This window comes from Mastomys coucha, unplaced genomic scaffold (genome assembly GCF_008632895.1).
Source record: "Mastomys coucha isolate ucsf_1 unplaced genomic scaffold, UCSF_Mcou_1 pScaffold17, whole genome shotgun sequence".
In the NCBI taxonomy this organism is placed as follows: Eukaryota; Metazoa; Chordata; class Mammalia; order Rodentia; family Muridae; genus Mastomys; species Mastomys coucha.
Genome location: NW_022196899.1, coordinates 13,618,513 through 13,636,568, shown reverse-complemented (window position 1 = coordinate 13,636,568; position 18,056 = coordinate 13,618,513). Strand labels below are relative to the sequence as shown.

The 18,056-nt window shown below is 39.9% G+C and overlaps 1 protein-coding gene across 3 annotated transcripts in view; it reads right to left on the bottom strand.

Annotated features, from left to right (window-relative positions):
* The window catches only part of Dnajc5b (DnaJ heat shock protein family (Hsp40) member C5 beta), a 120,235-nt gene that overhangs the window by 66,510 nt on the left and 35,669 nt on the right, over positions 1-18,056 (bottom strand). For all 3 annotated transcript variants that reach the window (XM_031376423.1, XM_031376422.1, XM_031376424.1), the window contains exon 2: positions 7,266-7,392. In XM_031376423.1, the coding sequence (XP_031232283.1) occupies positions 7,266-7,384 (119 nt within the window). In that variant the 5' untranslated portion in view covers positions 7,385-7,392. The remainder of the gene's footprint in view (positions 1-7,265; positions 7,393-18,056) is intronic.

The window sequence follows — 18,056 nt, the reverse complement described above, 5'->3', positions numbered from 1 at the left end:
TTTCTGGCTATTATAAATAAGTCTTCTATGAACATAGTGGAGCATGTGTCCTTATTACATGTTGGAGCATCTTCTGTGTATATATGCCCAGGAGTGGTATAGCTGGGTCCTCTGGTAGGACTATGTCCAATTTCCGGAGGAACTGCCAAGCAAGTTGCCTTAGTTATGGCGTCTGTTCACAGCAGTAAAACCCTAAGACACTAAAGTTCTTGAACTAGTTGAGAGGGTCAGTTGAAAATCCCCAAGTCCCTCATTTCAAGTCCCTATTAGCTCCTCAGTTGTCTACCCGCCCCACATTTCACTACATCTCTCCCTCCTCCTTCACCAGCTTCATTCAGGAGCTTCCTAAAAAAACTATGTTGACTCAGAGAAACTAAGTTAGGAAGGCAAAACATGCTAATGTAAAGTTAGAACAGATGTCAGGAATAGAGATCAGCCTTTGACCTTCTGGAACCCGAGCATTTTAATAGAGCCTTCTGTCCAATAATGCATTAAGTAGGTGGTAAGATTTCTAAGCTCAGAATAAGAAGAAAAGACATTGCTCATCTGCAAACACTGGTAAGGATGAAGTGACTTTGCCCATCAGTAATAAGAATGGATTAAATCACCTTGGATGCTAATGTCCTTGGAATGAGCACTACAGGGCTGAAGACAGTTTATTCCTTACTGTCAGTGCCAGGAGAGATGCCTTGAGTTTCATTCCACAATAGGTCACTTTAGATACGACCTAAAATTCACCTTGTGTGAGCTGGATAAATGGCCTTTAAAACAGCACAACCAAGTGGCAGGCTAATTTTAGAATGAGAAGAATGATGAGGGTTGTTCGCTCAGTTCCCATTGTGCCTTCTCACAAAGGGTTTCATGTACTTGGAGAAAATGGTCTCATTCTTTCTACAAAATCTCAACAAATGATGTGCTTAAGTAGCTTATAGACTGACACACTAAAAGCCTTCCCATTGTCACCTTCCCCCCACTGTCCTTTGAGGTAGTAGGGAACTCTACTAGAACAATTTCTTAATGAAGCATACATAGTTCAGTTTCAGAAATTCAAAGGAAAAGACATTTCACAGACCCTGTGATGGATTTATCCACAGACATCGGAGAGATTTATGTGGTCTTTGAAGCAGTTACTTATGGTAATTCTCTAAAGGCATAAAAGACTAAAGGTGCCAAAAATCTCCTTCTCAATTTTGCACACCCCTCTTAAAGAATATTTCTCCTTTTCCTATTGATACATGTCCTTGTTTATTTGCATGGGCTATCTGTAATTTCAGGTCCCTAATCAGAAACAACCAGAATTGTGAAAGCAAATGGTTTATTTGAATAATGTGGACCTTTGTTTCAGCGTTTTGGGATCAGAACACACATAACTGAGAAGAGGATGGAAACAAAGACTATTTCATTTCCTCCACATCCTTCCAGCAATGAGCTTTCCCTCTATAAGAAGTTCAAGTACTGTTTAAAAAGACAGCCTTGAAGAGTAACCACCTAATTAGTTTAGCTGTTGTGAGCAAATAAGTACGAGACAAGTAGTAGCTTAAGAGAGCAAGAGTTCACTGGGCTCTGGTGGCACACACTTTTAATCCCAGCACTTGGGAGGCAGAGGCAGGCAGATTTCTGAGTTTGAGGCCAGCCTGGTCTACAGAGTGAGTTCCAGGACAGCCAGGGCAACCCAGAAAAAACCCTGTTTCAAAAAACAGAAGAAGAAGGAGGAGGAGGAGAAGGAGGAGGAGGAGGAGGAGGGCAAGAGTTCATTTTGGCTTACTACTTGGTAGTATACCATCAATCCTGGCAGGGAGCTCATCATGGCAGGAGTATGAGGTGGTTGGTTACATTGCATCTGTACCCAGGAATCAGTGAGTGGTCAGGAAGTAGGGCAGGACTACATAACCTCATGGGCCACCTCTAATGACTCACTTCCTACACCTGAGCTCCACTTCCCAAAAGTTCTATGACCTTCCAAAACAATGCCACTAGTTGCAGACCAACTTTTTCAAATATAAAAACTACAGGGCACATTTCACTCTAAAACCATGACTGCCAACAGAAAGCTGATGAACTCACGGTACACCTGTACCATGGCAGTAAGTGAAAGAGTAAGATCCTTTCAGAGCTGGTCATTGCTGGGATATATTAAAATGGAATGAATGAAATAGGATGGGTTGTATATTCAAACTGTTTAAGAAAAAAAACACATGTCTTGGCTGACAATCCATCTCATGTTAAGTATTAAGTCTATTTCTTATTTACTTTCCTTTTCTTTGTTTTGTTTTGTTTCTGTTTGCTATTTCTTCCCCCCATTTTCTATTTTTTTGTCTTCCTGTGGGTTATTTGTAGTATTTTTCCATAGTTTTCTTAGTCATTTGAGGTGGGTGCCTTCAAATGGTCTGTGAATATGTTGGTATCCAGATTTTGTGACTTTTAGCAAAATGCGTAAATCTCATTGCCTTTCAGGACAATCAAGTATCATGTGGTGAGATAACTTTGAGCCCAGCAGTTCATACTTTAGGAAGCCCAGGAGAGGGTAGTCTTATTTTACCCAGATCTCAACTGTCTCCATTGTTCTTTCTTCATTGCATGACACTCATTTTGTAATTTCCTAGATTTTGAAAAACTTCTTGAAGTACTTATTTTTTAATTTTGTGTGTGTGCTTGCATATATGGCATAGATTGTGTGTATGTGTATGTGTGTGTTCACATTTGTGTGGGCACACCCAAGTTTGCGCCATTCTCTAAGAATTGATCTACTACTGTCAAATTCTTCTGGATGTCCTTGTCTGTGTATTTCTTAACTTCCTTAACTTCCCCTGATAGCTAAAATACAATTCAATTTTATGAGATGCCATATTTGCAATCCTCCTTCAGCACTTGAAAAATGGCATGTCCACTTCCTTTCAGATTCTGTTGCTTCTGGCCTGTCACTCAAGTGGCTGTTGCCCAGTAGAAACAACAATGGTTTTTTTTATTTTTCTACTTTCAAACTCTGTTTGTGTTAGATTTCTTTTGTTTGCCTATTTGTATTCACTTGGGTCCACTAGCTGTAGTTTGTGGGTTTTGCTAAATTTGGGTGGATTTCAGCAATTAACTCTCCAAACACTCTCTTAGTCCATTCTTTCTCTTCCTTCCACCTGAGACTTCAGGGCCACACGGCAATCTGTTAGTAAGCCATGGATTTCTAAAACTGGATTGTTTTTAATTTATTATCTCTCTGTTGTTCATACTGGGTAAATTTTACTGGTTCATCCCTGAACTCCAGTGATTCTTTTTGGAGTCCTTACCAGTCTTTCTGAGCTCTACTTATTAGCATGGTTTCTGTTACTTCTCCATTGTAATTCACTTGAATCTTTTGCTATGAGCTTGCTTTCCTGGGATTTTTTTTTTTTACAGCTTCATTTGCTTCGCAACAATCTGAAGATTGTGTTGAGCCCTCTTCCACATGCCTATGGATTTACTTTCAATACTCAGCAGACAATTCCAGTGTCTGTCTCCTCTCAGTATGGGAGTCAACTGATGAGCTTTCTCATTCAGGTTGTGACTTTCTTAGTTCTTTTTATGATAGGTGATTTAAAAAACATATCTGGATATCTTGACTGGAGATATTTGGGTTCTCTTCATTTTTAGTCTAACAAAGAGTCACTTGCTTAGGTTTAACATGTGGATATCAGTTTACTTTTGCAGGTGATTCCAATCTGATTTTTCAGAGCCTCTCTGGTGCTATTTTGATTTCCTACTTTGCCTCCTATGAGCCTTTCTTCTACAACATTTACATTTTTATTTTATGTGTATGGTTGTTTGGCACGCATGTATATCTATGTATACCTGCTGTGGGCACTGAGGCAAAAGAGGGCATTGAATCCACTGGAACTAGAGTTATAACCAGTTGTGAGCTCCCATGTGGGTGCTGGAAATTGGACCTGGGACTCCTGGAAGAGCAGCCAGAGCTCTTAGCTGCTGAGCCATCTCTCCATCCTCACACGAGTCCTTTCAGCATTCTTTATAGTACCTGGGAAAACTGAGAGGGACTTCATTTTGGCTGAGTGTTTTCGGGTTGGGGAAGGGACTCTGCAACCTCCTCTGACAGAAGTTCACTTCCAGAACTGGGTGCCTACTGTTGAATCCATCTTTCCAGAAGGAATCTCTGCCGGATGGAGTCTGAGTGGAAAGGCGGAGTCTTGGGCTATAGCCCTGCAAGTGCTCCCCCTGTCCTTATTGTTAAGGGACTTTCAACTGACAATCTTTCTATTAATGCAGGACTTGTTTAGGGTTGCTGGGTGATGTGTAGTTCAAGTTGAGGAAAGGTTAAGGTCACCTGGGTTAGTTCTGTTGGAAGACTGGTTGACCACTGAGAAAACGTCCTTTCTGGGTTATGCTCTGGTGGGTGAGGAGTGAAAGAATACTAGAATGTTTTATGGTTGTTACTCCTTTGGAGCTGAGGTCACTAGCCTGTTCGCCCCGTTCTAGCTCCCGGATTTCTCTTTAGTTGTCTCTTGTGTCATTCTCAAGAATTTCAGCCAAGCGTATCAGAAGGTGCAGTGAGAGATAAGTCTACTCCATCTTGCCCAGTCTGGAAGTTCTCTCTGCTCATGAGCTTTCTTCAGAAAAGTATGCAAGAAATTAATAACATTGTTTCCCCTGAGGAGACGACCTAGAACATGTACGTATTCAAATGAATCTATTATTTAATATCTATCAGAAAATTTAGATAAAGATAAAAGAAGAAACTTTCTAGCTCTATCTTGTTTTCAAGAGGGCAAACGAAAGATCCTAACAGCGATCATTAACAGTAATTTTATCCCATCTACTGACCTGGGGTCAAACAGCATATGGACCACAGTCAGTAATTTTATTACATCTCACTGGCTTTCAGCTCGCTATGTGGTCACTGTTTCAATGCAGATCTCTGAATATAGGAATAGTATTCTCAGTGGATTTTCAGCCTGCTCCTGCATTTTGAATAACTTGCAGAATACAAATGTCTAATTTAGGTAGAAGTAGATGCTCTGGGTAGCATGCTAGTGCCCTAATCAGCTGAAAAATAATATTTGTATGACATTAAAACAAAATTAATGGCAAGACACTGATTACATGAAAAGATTTTATGTTGTGATTATTAAACTTGCAAGCAGCACGACATAATTAATGCTGTAATTAGGATATGACCTGAAATCTCAGCTCCCAAAATTAATAAAGGCAATTAAAAGTCCCATTTGTAAATTGAGCTTTAAGAATGGCAAGGAAGTTTGATAAAGCTTTTTTGCTCCCCATTTCAGAGCACATTTTTATTGTTACTAAGCCTAAAATGCAATTGTTTTGATTTTCATCCCCCAAGAACCTCACAATAGTGGTCTGAAACTTTAAAACATGGTCGGAAATGTTCCAAGTAGGTTGTTCATCAGTTGTGTGTCGAGCCACTCCTAGGCACACTTGGGAAACTCTGGTGTGAATAAACAGTAAATCCTTCTCTGCCCCCAGTGCTCCAGGTGAAATATGTGTTACAAGATCCACATTGGCTTTACGAATCCTCCACCATTTTCAAACAACTGGACCGTAATACAGCAGCCTGAAGGACTGCCACTTGGATAAGCTTCTGGGGGGGCCAGATCAGCTCCCATACTTTATCATATGGTGAAGCTCAAGACCAAAGAAGGTCTCATTATTGGTAAAATTGGAGACATCAGTAAATATTGGTGGGCTGCTAATTTCACAAAACCGTGTCTGAAATCCTGCCTCATCCCTTATCCCAAAATAAGTCCTGAAAGGATCAAAGATTTAATGTCAAAGCAAATCATACATGTACTGAAAGGAGAAGGAAGCTGATAAAGCTTATAATATCTTAATTGTTTTTAGCCATGACAAGTAGGACAAAGACATCACAGAAATTATTAACAATTTGTCTATTTCAAAAATTTTAATGTCAGGCAGTGGTGGTGGCATACACCTTTAATCCCAGCACTTGGGAGGCAGAGGCAGGCAGATTTCTGAGTTTGAGGCTGGCCTGGTCTACAGAGTGAGTTCCAGGACAGCCAGAGGTATACAGAGAAACCCTGTCTCGAAAAAAAAAAAAAAAAAAAAAAAAAAAAAAAAAAAAAAAACCAAAAATTTTTTAATTCCATACATTAAGAACTATAAGCTTAAAAAAAAAAAACAGTTCAGGACAGAATCAAGTATATATTAATTAAAATTAACATGTTTCAATTCATTTTGTCTTATAAAAGTACAGTTTTACTCTTCTATTAGGAAACAGTTGGAAACACATACTGAGATTTATGTACAGGATACTAAGCATAAAAAGAAACTAAAATAACTCCCATGTTAAATAATAAATGATAAATTGACTAGATACATTGAGAGTAACCATAGGCTACAAACAGGAAAACAGGATGCTTAATAACACGAAGATGTCTACATTTCAGTACTTAGGAGAAAGAAAGATGGGCGGAGAGTAAAAACAAAGACGATTTAACCCTTTACTGCCTTATCTACGTGGCAAAGGATGAAGGAAACAAACGCTCCATAAAAATTAGGTAAATTCAAGACGCGTATCATCTTCATTTTTGATAGTTTAAAATTAGCAAGGTATTTTATATGTGATATGTATTTTCGATCCTTAGGATTTTAAATAAAATGATATTTCAGTTTCTCCCTACAGTAACTATTAGAAGCAAGTCAGATATGAAAAGAGCAAAACTGAAGGCCAGTGTGGTTGACAGCACAGCATTTGTGACAAACCTTTATCCCGGATCTAGTGCCACATGGGTTAAAATGCAGCTACTGATTGGCTTAGGTTTCCTTCCTCCTCCTTCCTAATGACTCCCTCTCAGCGGTCTAGAGTATTAACTTTCCTCAGGCAGGGCATCATAGAGCAATTCTTTCAAAAATCACTGCGATGCCTGTCTATTCTGAACTGTTGATACTACACAATAGGAAACATGGGTCCAGACGTCAGATCACCCGGGTCTTGGCAAGAAGCTTAGGTCTTTAGTTTGGTGCCACTTGCCAGTCCCCAGAAACCACCAACAGTAGGACAGGAACTGTCCCCACTGAGCTTCCATGGTACCTGTCCCCACTGAGCTTCCATGGTACCTGTCCCCACTGAGCTTCCATGGTACCTGTCCCCACTGAGCTTCCATGGTCCCTGTCCCCACTGAGCTTCCATGGTCCCTGTCCCCACTGAGCTTCCATGGTACCTGTCCCCACTGAGCTTCCATGGTACCTGTCCCCACTGAGCTTCCATGGTACCTGTCCCCACTGAGCTTCCATGGTACCTGTAGGTTTTCTTAATCTCTTCACATGATGCGCCCTTATGCAGACCAAGAATTTCATATAGACTTTCTCCTGATGTTGACATAGTCCGTTGTCTTTGGTTAGGTACGTTGCATGCCATTTCTCAATCTGCAAAAGCAAAGATGAAAAATTAGCCATGAAGATTCTGTCCTCTGGATCGTACCCTCTGGAAGGGAAGAAAGTTCATTTGTAGCACTTGTTACAAAAAGACTAGCCTCTGTGCCTTGGTGTGCTAGGTACGATATGAGGAGAGGAAAGGCCAAGAGCTAAAAGTGGTGTCCAGTCAAGGACTGCAGGAAGCCACATACATAGAACATGGCTTTACACAACTATTTCAGAAACATTGTGAATCAGCTCTCATAGGTTAGAACTACAGGTGTTTTGTTTTGTTTTGTGTAAGACTTGTGTGTCTTCTATTTTTGTATTTTTTTTCCAAGTGCATCTAGCCACAGAAAGGATCATTCTTCTCTACTGACTGGTGAGATAGATCAGCAGGTAATAGTGCTTGCCAGGGTCCCACATGATGAAAGGAGAGAATCTATTCCAACAAGCTGTCCTCGTTGCGCACGGGTTTTCTTGTACACACATACATACACATACATACATGCACTAAATAAATAAATAAATAGATGTTAGAAAGAAAATACTAGATTCTTTTTTTTTTTCCAAGACAGGGTTTCTCAGTGTAGCCCTGGCTGTCCTGGAACTCACTCTGTAGAGGAGGCTGGCCTTGAAATCAGAAATCCGCCTGCCTCTGCCTCCCAAGTGCTGGGATCAAAGGTGTGCGCCACCGCCGCCGCAGCCGCCACCACCACCACCACCACCCGTTAAAGGCATGCGCCACCGCCACCTGGCAAAAATACTAGATTCTAAACCAACAAGATAAGACACTTCAGGAAGGCATAAGATGATTAGACAGGTGAAAGGTGCTGAGACATAAAAGGGCGACTCAGCCAGAAGCACCCTACACACAGCTCCAGCACAGTTTTCTGCAATGTTGGAGTTGAAGAGGCAGAAACTTTATCGTTAGAGCCTGGGGGCTCCAAGGAAAAGAGGCTCACATCCTCCCCCGCCCCATAGTCAAGCCCACAGTCCTCACAAAATTCAAAGCCAGTTGTAGTTTTCTTTGAGATTGAATCCTCTAGTGGACCCCTCAAGCAGGGAAGGCAAATCCATGTCACGCCCCACCCCTTGGCCAGAGCTCTATGCATAGACACAATCTTGAAGCGGAACTACTGCTTAGAAGGGACATACCCTGCAGGTGTGAACACAGGGATAATCATAAGTCAGAGAGTCTGAAGTCAGCCATGCAGTCCCATGAAAGATACATAGAGGAGGCAGTTAAAGAAAGCAGAAAGGCCAGACACTGAAAGGCAGGTGGCAGGAGGCTTGGCTCAGGAAATGAAGAGAACACAAGGATGCTGTGCCATTTAGTTTGATGTTGGCTACTGGTTTGATGTCTATTGCTTTTACTGTGTTTAGGTATGGGCCTTGAATTCCTAATCTCTCCAAGACTTTTATCATGAAGGGGTGTTGGATTTGATCAAATGCTTTCTCAGCATTTAATGAAATGATCATATGGTTTTTTTTCTTTGAGTTTGTTTACATAGTGTATTACGTTGATGGATTTCTGTATATTGAACCATCCCTGCATCCCTGGGATAAAGCCTACTTGATTGTGATGGATGATCGTTTTGATGTGTTCTTGGATTCAGTTTGACAGAATTTTATTGAGTATTTTTGTATCTATATTCATAAGGGAAATTGGTCTGAAGTTCTATTTCTTTGTTAAGTCTTTGTGTGGTCTAGCTATCAGACTAATTGTGACTTCATAGAAAGAATAGGGTAGAGTACCTTCCATTTCTATTTTGTGGAATAGTTTGAGGAGTATTGGTGTTAGGTCTTCTTTGAAAGTCTGATAAAACTCTGCACTAAACCCATCTGTTCCTGGGCTTTTTTGGTTGAGAGACTATTACTGACTGCTTCTATTTCTTTTGTGGTTATGAGACTGTTTAGATCATTTATATGATCCTGATTTAACTTTGGTCCCTGGTATCTGTATAGAAAATTGTCCATTTCATTCAGATTTTCCAGTTTTGTTGAGTATAGGCTTTGATCTGATGATTTATATCAGATTTGATCTGATGAGTATAGGATCTGATGATTTTTGTTTTTGGATTTCCTCGGTTTCTGTTGTTATGCTTCCCTTTTCATTTCTGATTTTGATAATTAGTATACTGTCTCAGTGCCCTCTCATTAGTCTGGCTAATTTATCTATTTTGTTGATTTTCTCAAAGAACCAACTCCTTGTTTGGTTGATTTTTTTGTATAGTTCTTTTTGTTTCTACTTGGAGCAATCCCACTGAAATCAGGAACTAGACAAAACTGTCTACTCTCTCTCTCTACCTATTTAATATAGTACTCAAAGTCCTAGCCAGAGCAATTAGAAAACAAAAGGAGGTCAAGGGATATTAATTGGAAAGGAAGAAGTCAAAATATTACTATCTGCAGACGATATAATAGTACACTTAAGTGACCCCAAAACTCCACTAGAGAACTCCTAAACCTGATAAACAACTTCAGCAAAGTAGATGGATATAAAATTAACTAAAACAAACCAGTAGCCTTCCTCTACTCAAAGGATAAACAGGCTGAGGAATAAATTAGGAAAATAACACCCTTCACAATAGTCACAAATAATATAAAATACTTTGGTGTGTCTCTAACCAAGCAAGTAAAAGATCTGTATGACAAGAACTCCAAGCTTTTGAAGAAAGAAATTGAAGATCTTCAGAAGATGGAAAGATCTCCCATGCTCATGGATTGGCGGGATTAATATAGTAAAAATGGCCATCTTTCTAAAAGCAATCTACAGATTCAATGCAATCTTCATCAAAACGCCAACTCAATTCTTCATAGAGTTAGAAAGAGCAATTTGCAAATTCATTTGGAATAACAAAAAAACCAAAGATATCGAAAACTATTCTCAACAATAAAAGAACTTCTGGGGAAATCACCATCCCTGACCTCAAGCTGTGCAACAAAGCAATTGTGATAAAAACTTCGTAGTATTGGTACATTGACAGGTAGGTAGATCAATGGAATAGAATTGAAAACCCAGAAATGAACCCCCACAGCTATGGTCACTTGATCTTTGACAAAGGAGCTAAAACCATCCAGTGGAAAAAAGACAGCATTTTCAACAAATGGTGCTGGTTCAACTGGATGTCAGCATGTAGAAGAATGCAAATTGACCCCTTCCTATCTCCTTGTACAAAGCTCAAGTCAAATGGATCAAGGACCTCCACATAAAACCAGATACACTGAAAATAATAGAAGAGAAAATGGGAAAGAGCCTTGAACACATGGGCACAGAGGAAAATTTCCTGAATAGAATACCAATAGTTTATCCACTAAGATCAAGGACTGACAAATGGGACCTCATAAAATTGCAAAGCTTCTGTAAGGCAAACAACACTGTCAACAGGACAAAATGGCAACCAACAGATTGGAAAAAGATCTTTACTAACCCTACATCTGATAGAGGGCTAATATCCAAGGTATACAAAGAAATCAAGAAGTTAGGCTCCAGAGAACGAAATAACCCTCTGAAAAATGGGGTGCAGAGCTAAACAAAGAATTCTCAACTGAGGAATACCAAATGGCTGAGAAGTACCTAAAAAATGTTCAACATCCTTAGTCATCAGGAAAATGCAAATCAAAACAACCTTGTGTTTCCACCTCACACCAGTCAAAATGGCTAAGATCAAAAACTCAGGTGACAGCAGGTTCTGGCAAGAATGTGGAGAAAGAGGAACACTCCTCCATTGCTGGTAGGATTGCAAGCTGGTACAACCTCTCTGGAACTCAGTTTGGCAGTTTCTCAAAAAATTGAACACGGTACTACCTGAGTACCCAGCTATACCACTCCTGGGCATATACCCAGAAGATGCTCCAACATGTAATAAGGACACATGCTCCACTATATTCATAGCAGCCTTATTTATAATAGCCAGAACCTGGAAACAACCCAAATGTCCCTCAACAGAGGAATTGATACAGAAAATGTGGTACATCTACACAATGGAGTACTACTCAAGATATTAAAAACAATGAATTTTTTAAATACTTTGGCAAATGGATCAATCTGGAGGATATTATCCTAAGTGAGGTAACCCAATCACAAAAGAACACACATGGTATGCACTCTCTGATAAGTGGATATTATCCGAGAAGCTCAGAATACTCAAGATACAATCCACAAACCACATGAAGCTCAAGAAGAAGGAAGACCAAAGTGTGAATACTTTGATCCTTTCTAGAAGGGGGAAAAAATACCCATGGGAGGAGTTACAGAGGTAAAGTGTGCAGCAGAGCCTGAAGGAAGGACAATCCAGTGACTGCCCCACCTGGGGATCCATCCCATATACAGTCACCAAAACCCAGACACTATTGTGGATGCCAACAAGTGCTTGCTGACAGGAGCTTGATATAGCTGTCCCCTGAGAGGATCTAACAGTGCCTGACAAATACAGAGGTAGATACTCTCAGTCAACCATTAGACTGAGCACAGGGTCCCCCAATGGAGGAGCTAGAGAAAGGATTCAAGGAGCTGAAGGGTTTGCAGCCCCATAGGAGGAACAACAATATGAACTAACCAATACCCCCAAAGTTCCCAGGGACTAAACCACCAACCAAAGAGTACACATGGAAGGACTCATGGCTCCAGCTGCATATGTAGCAGAGGATGGCCTAGGCGGACATGAATGGGAAGTGAGGCCCTTGGTCCTGTGAAGGCTTGATGCCCCAGTGTAGGGGAATGCCAGGGCCAGGAAGTGAGAGTCGGTGGACTGGTGAGCAGGGGGAGGTGGTAGGGGATAGGTAGCTTTTCGGAGGGGAAACCTGGAAAGGAGATAACATCTGAAATGTAAATAAAGAAAATATTTAATAAAAATATTTTTTAAAAACAAACAAAAAAAGAGGATGCTGTGCCATCAGCGGTACCCAACCTGATCATCTAAGAGCTTTGGACTTAGACTGATCCATCTTTGGAAAGATGTGAGAAAATGGCCCAGTCAAAGCCACACAGTTAATGTGGCTACCAGATCCTTTTGGTACACAAAGAAGGAAAGACAGAAAATGAACACAGTTCTGAAGACACCTGACACCTGGGTGGGCTCAGCACTAGCATAGCAATAGACAAGACTGTACACATCCCATGGGTCATCCCTTGTTTGCATCCACTTCACTGCCGTCAACAGACAAGACTGTACACAACCCATGGGTCATCCCTTGTTTGCACCCACTTCACTACAGTATTTCTCTGTTACTTTCACTGGACTTTTAGCAGTGTTAAGCTTACCTCTCTTTCAAGAAGAGAGATTTTCAAGTTTTTATCATCCCTTCTGATTTTGTTGAAGCATGTCTATTGGTTACTTTTCTTATTGTATGATAAAATAAATGATGAAAGTCACTTAAGGAAGGCAGAACCATTTGAGCTCGCAAAGGTTACAGTCAATCATAGTGATAAACTCACAGCAGCAGCTGTGTGAAGTGGTGTGCAGCAGCCAGTCCTTGGCACGCACGGTTGGGGAGCAGAGAGCTGTAACTGCTAGTATTTAGTACTTTCTCCTTTTTATTTAGCCTAAAAACCCAGTCCATAGGAAAGTGCTGCCCATGCTCAGGGTGGGTCTGTACCCCCTTACATACACACCCAGAGATTTTTTTTCTTATATGATTCTTGATCCTCTCTAGTTGGTCATAAAAATAGCCATCACATGGTGTGATCCTTTTATTTCCTTTTATTTGCCCACCCCTTTCCCTTTTACCATACCTTTAGTGATACCTTAGATTTATCTTTTTAAAGATTTTATATATGACTTGTATTCTTACATTAATTTTGCTTATGAAAATTATTAGGAAATTTTTAAGTTCTTGAACGTTCCTCTTTCTCTCTATAACATTCTTCTTTCTTTTTTTTATTACCATAATAGTTTATTACAAGATAAACTTAACACCCAGTCCATCATCTTTGCCAATTAAATAGGACCTTCTATGCCATCTATCCTATCTTAAAATACTTATACTTCTATACCTGACTCATGTCCTGGGTCTAGAGTGTATGCCAACTGAAAACCATCCTCTCAAATCTATATCATCATTCTCAGGGCTAATCAACTTGGTTTGGCTATGACACTACCAGTCTTCAATCTCATCAGAAATCCAAGAATGACTAATTTACCTGAAAATATGAGAAGCACAAAATATAGCTTCCAAAATTTAGCCAATTTATTGAGACTGCTGACCATCTGAACAGCCCCTTATACTTCAAAATGTTGGAGTATTGGTCTTCAGCCTTCCGGCCCAGGGTCATCTGACAGAGCTTTGTAAAGCAGAATTTTAAAGGGCTGATTACCATGTCTTGGCAGGGATTATCAGTCGACTATTCCATATAGTGTGTCCTTTTTCTAGACAGTAATTTGTCCGTAGATGAAATGAGACAATTCTTGCCTAGTGGCTCTCTCGCCACAACTGGAGAAACTTCACTGATGCTCAATTTCTTCTTTGAATTCAAGAAAGGGAATGTTGTCAGGAGCAGACTTGTCTCAACAACAAGTTAATAACATTAAATGTCACATTCTGTGGAGTTTTGGCATTTTTTGAAAACCAACTATGTAAAGTAATCTGCACTGTTGTCTGTTAACTACTTTCAGCCACTTCTAATTAAAATAACTGAAAACACCTTAACAATTAATTCAGAGCCATGAATTTCCTATTTGACCTTTAACTCACAGGCTTAGTCATCTCAAAACAGTTTTTAATAACAGTAATAGAAGGACTGAGTCTAACTAAGCCTTGTATTCTTAATTGTGTTATATAGGCACAATGCCAGTGTAAGAGTAACAATATTGATCCTAATTTTATATCAATACAAAATTCATACCAATGAAAATGTCAAATTTGTATCAAATAACTTCTGTACCAATGTAACATACAGCTATGTAATACTTTGCTCAAGAGTAAATTTGCTAATCTATCCCTATTTGTCTGTTTCTATAATTTCTATATTACTATATCCCCCCTTTCTTTCCCATCCCCCTCCTTTTTACCTAAGGAAGGAAGGATAGAGAAAAGGAAAGAAAGATAGAAATCCCCTAGTTTAAGCTCTCTAGTTCCCTTTACATTTGTAAAGTATCCTTGAAATGAAAACATATCTATAATTCATAAAATAACCAGAACCATCCACCCCTACATAAGGAACTAGGACGATGCTCCTCTTTTATCTGCTTCCAGCTGAATTGGGGTGAAGAATTCCTTTCTGGGGGCCCAAAGGGAAATAGGAAATTTAGCTTTCTCAAAGGAGAGCTACCTGGCATCATTTGTCTCCTAGTCACTGTGTGCTGAGAAAGTTCATTGCTTAGCTGACGTCTTGACTATGACAGTCTGAAAGGCTGGATAGACAAGTCAGCTATTCTGCAAAAGTCCTGGAAGCAAGTCTTTGAAAGAATCAGCTTCGATGTAGTTGAGTCGAGTTATGCACTAGGCTGGAATGGATGGTCCCAGAATCTCAGCATCCCAGAGTGTGAATCTCTTCAGGAGTGTCTTTCTCTTCTTTCATCCTATTTTGTCGATTGGTCTCCCTTTTCTTCTCTGTCACCAAGGTCTTCAGGAGGTCTCCCTCTGTCATGTCTGATTTTTATTAACTTGGAAGGAACCCACAGCTTTTCTTCTCCTGTTGGGACTCTTTGTACCTTTGTCTCCTGATTCTTTAGTCACAGTCAGGTTGAGTGTAGAAAGAACCAAGTCATCCATGTCCCTTCTAAAGAGGAGCAGCATCCCAGCATTCCATGCAAAGTGATACTCATTTCCCTCCAGTTTGCTGGCACTTTTACATGTTGGCTATGCCTTCCTGTCCTCTACTCTTTTCAGGCAAGGGGTCTCCTCTCCTGGCATGGCAGCTCTCCTTCCAACATTCTTCTTTTCCCCTTATTTCCCCTTCTCTCTTCCCCTTTAACTCATTCAGCTAGTATTTCTACATTTACCCTAAATGCTCTTTATCACATGCTCTGCTCAGTTTTTGCTATTTGCTGTTTTACAGGTATATAACCAGCCTTTACTCAATTTTAAGTATATTCCTATATTTTGTTTAGTTTGATGTTGTTGCTATAATAGCCGGTTCCCCTCCCCCTCCCCCAGGATAGCACTGGGAATTAAGCACTCAAAAGCCATCTACTCACTAAGATGCTCCAGGTAAAGTGAAGAGACATCCAAAGCAGCAGATGCACAAACTAAAACACAGAAATGAAGGAAGTATGACAAGGCAAGGCAATATGACTCCTAAAATGCCAGATGAATAATTTATATTCTTACTTAAAAAAAAATCATCAATAAAAAAGAGGATACAAACCTTGAAGGAAGGCCAAAAATTCCAGTCCTGAGGAACAGAACCAGAAACATAGAGGAGAGCATCTGCCCAATATATAAGAGGTGCAAACTAGAAAATTGAGATGGGGCAGGGGTGGAAAGAAAGAAAATGTGGGCATTGAAAACAAGGAATCAAATAGAAAACACAGGGAAATGAGTCACCAATAGACTTGATCAAACAGAAGAAAACATACCACGGATGTGGAAAAGGTAGAGGGGATACTACATTAAAATATCAAATAAAAATTAGCATGGTTACACACTTTGAAACCTCCCTAAAAATCAAATTCTATTGAATATAAATAGAAGATTATATCAACCCTAGATGATAGTATAGAGAAAGCTGAGATACTTTTAAAAACTAAAGGCACAGAAAATTTAATGAAATCACAGAAATTTCCTCAAGTCTATGGAAAGAAATAAATATCAAAGTAAAATTTAGAAATAGGCGTGACTTGAGAACCTCTCCCTGATACAGTATACTCAAAATGCCATTGAAACAAAGAAACAACATTAAAAGGTATAAGAGGAAATGCTAACTCACAAAAGTAAACATGTCTAAAAGTGTTGCGTCCTCCTCATCCAGCAAGAAAGACGCAACTACACGAGCTCTTCCTTTGCAGTTTATTTCAGGATCCTTTTACAATGCTTCTCCCTCTTGCTCTCTCCTGCCTGCTTCTCCTCCTGCTCTAATCTTATGCCTTCTGCCTCCTGCCTCTCTGGAGCTTACTTACGCTCCGCCTCCCAGCCCACCCTCGGCTGTTGAGTACTCCCAAGCTTAGCCAATCATTGGGCCATGTAGCAAAAGCAGATAGATCACCAGATGTAGAAGCAACCAATAGCAGCAGCTTAGCCAAATAAGGGCTTTGTTTACGAGGCCTCTCGCTCGGGGCTCGGCTCTCCACATAAAAGAAACATCATATTTCTCAAAAAGCAGTCATCCAAAGCCGAGATTTTAGAAAAGTACATATTTCAAGCACCAAAAGCCAATAATTTCTAACCAAGGTGGCTATGCCCAGAAAAATTATCTTTTTAAATTCGATAGAGAAATAAAAATATTTCAACATGAACACAAAATGAAACATTGTGGAAAATTACTTAAAGGATTTCTATATACCCGCAAGGAAGAAAAACAGTGTCAAGATAGCACAGGAAAAAAGTTATTGAGATGGATGTCTGGAGAAAGAAAGCTGAAATGAATCATGTTCAGAACAGAAAACCAGCAAAATCTCAACTTAGATAGGGACGAAAGAGAAGAACAATCACTTAACCATTTATTGATTCTAAGAATTGGAATACCTGTCGATAAAAATACCTGTTGAATTTTCATCATCTTAACTCTTATGATGGTTTAAATATGCATGGGCCAGAAATTGTCAGTATTAGGAGGTATGACTTTGTTAGAATAGGTGTGGCCTTGTTGGAGGAAGTGTGTCACTGTTGGGGTGGGGTGCTTTGAAACCCTCTTCCTCCATGCTTGGAAGCCAGTCTTCTCTCAGCTGCCTTCAAAACAAGAGGCAGAACTCTCAGCTCCTTCTCCAGCACCCTGCCTGCCTGGACACGGCCATTCTGCCCACCTTAATGATAATGGAGACTGAACCTCTGAACCTGTAAGCCAGCCCCAATCAAATGTCCTTTAGAAGTGTTGCCTTGGTCATGGTGTTTGTTCACAACAGTAAAACCCTAAGACAGAAATCAAAACTAAAACTGCACTGAGCACCCTAGTCAAAAATCTGTATCATTAAGAAGCAAATGACAAGAAAAATTGTTGACTAGAATATAGGAAAAGAGGGGTCCTCAGAAGGGATAGTGCATCTATAAATTGACAGAGCCACTATGGAAAGCAACATAGAATTTCCTCAGAATACTAAACACAGATGTTCTATATGATCCAGTTACATCATGCCTGGATACATAGCCAGAGGAATCAAAGTGTGGAAATACATGGATGTTTTTAATGGCACTGTCTATAGCAGCTGAGAACTGGAACCTAGATGTACCTCAACAGATGAGTGGATAAAGAAAACGTGGCACAAACATGTGCTGTTTCCCTCAGTCATAAAGAAGGATGGAAATTTCACGCTCAGGGGAATGGATGGAACTGGAGACTATGCCGTTTCAGCAAAATAAGCTACATGCACAGAGACAATGATTGCCTATGTTCAATTGTGTATGTAATGAAGGTTTAAATATAGATGGAAGGGCCTATGAGGGAAGAGGAATCCGTCTAGAGGGAGGAGAAAGAAATAAGAATTAGGGAGAAAAAAAGAGACAAAATTTTCAAAATTTTCTCTCAACCGGAATCTATGTTTAATTATCTACACATACATTTATATGACAAGAAAGTA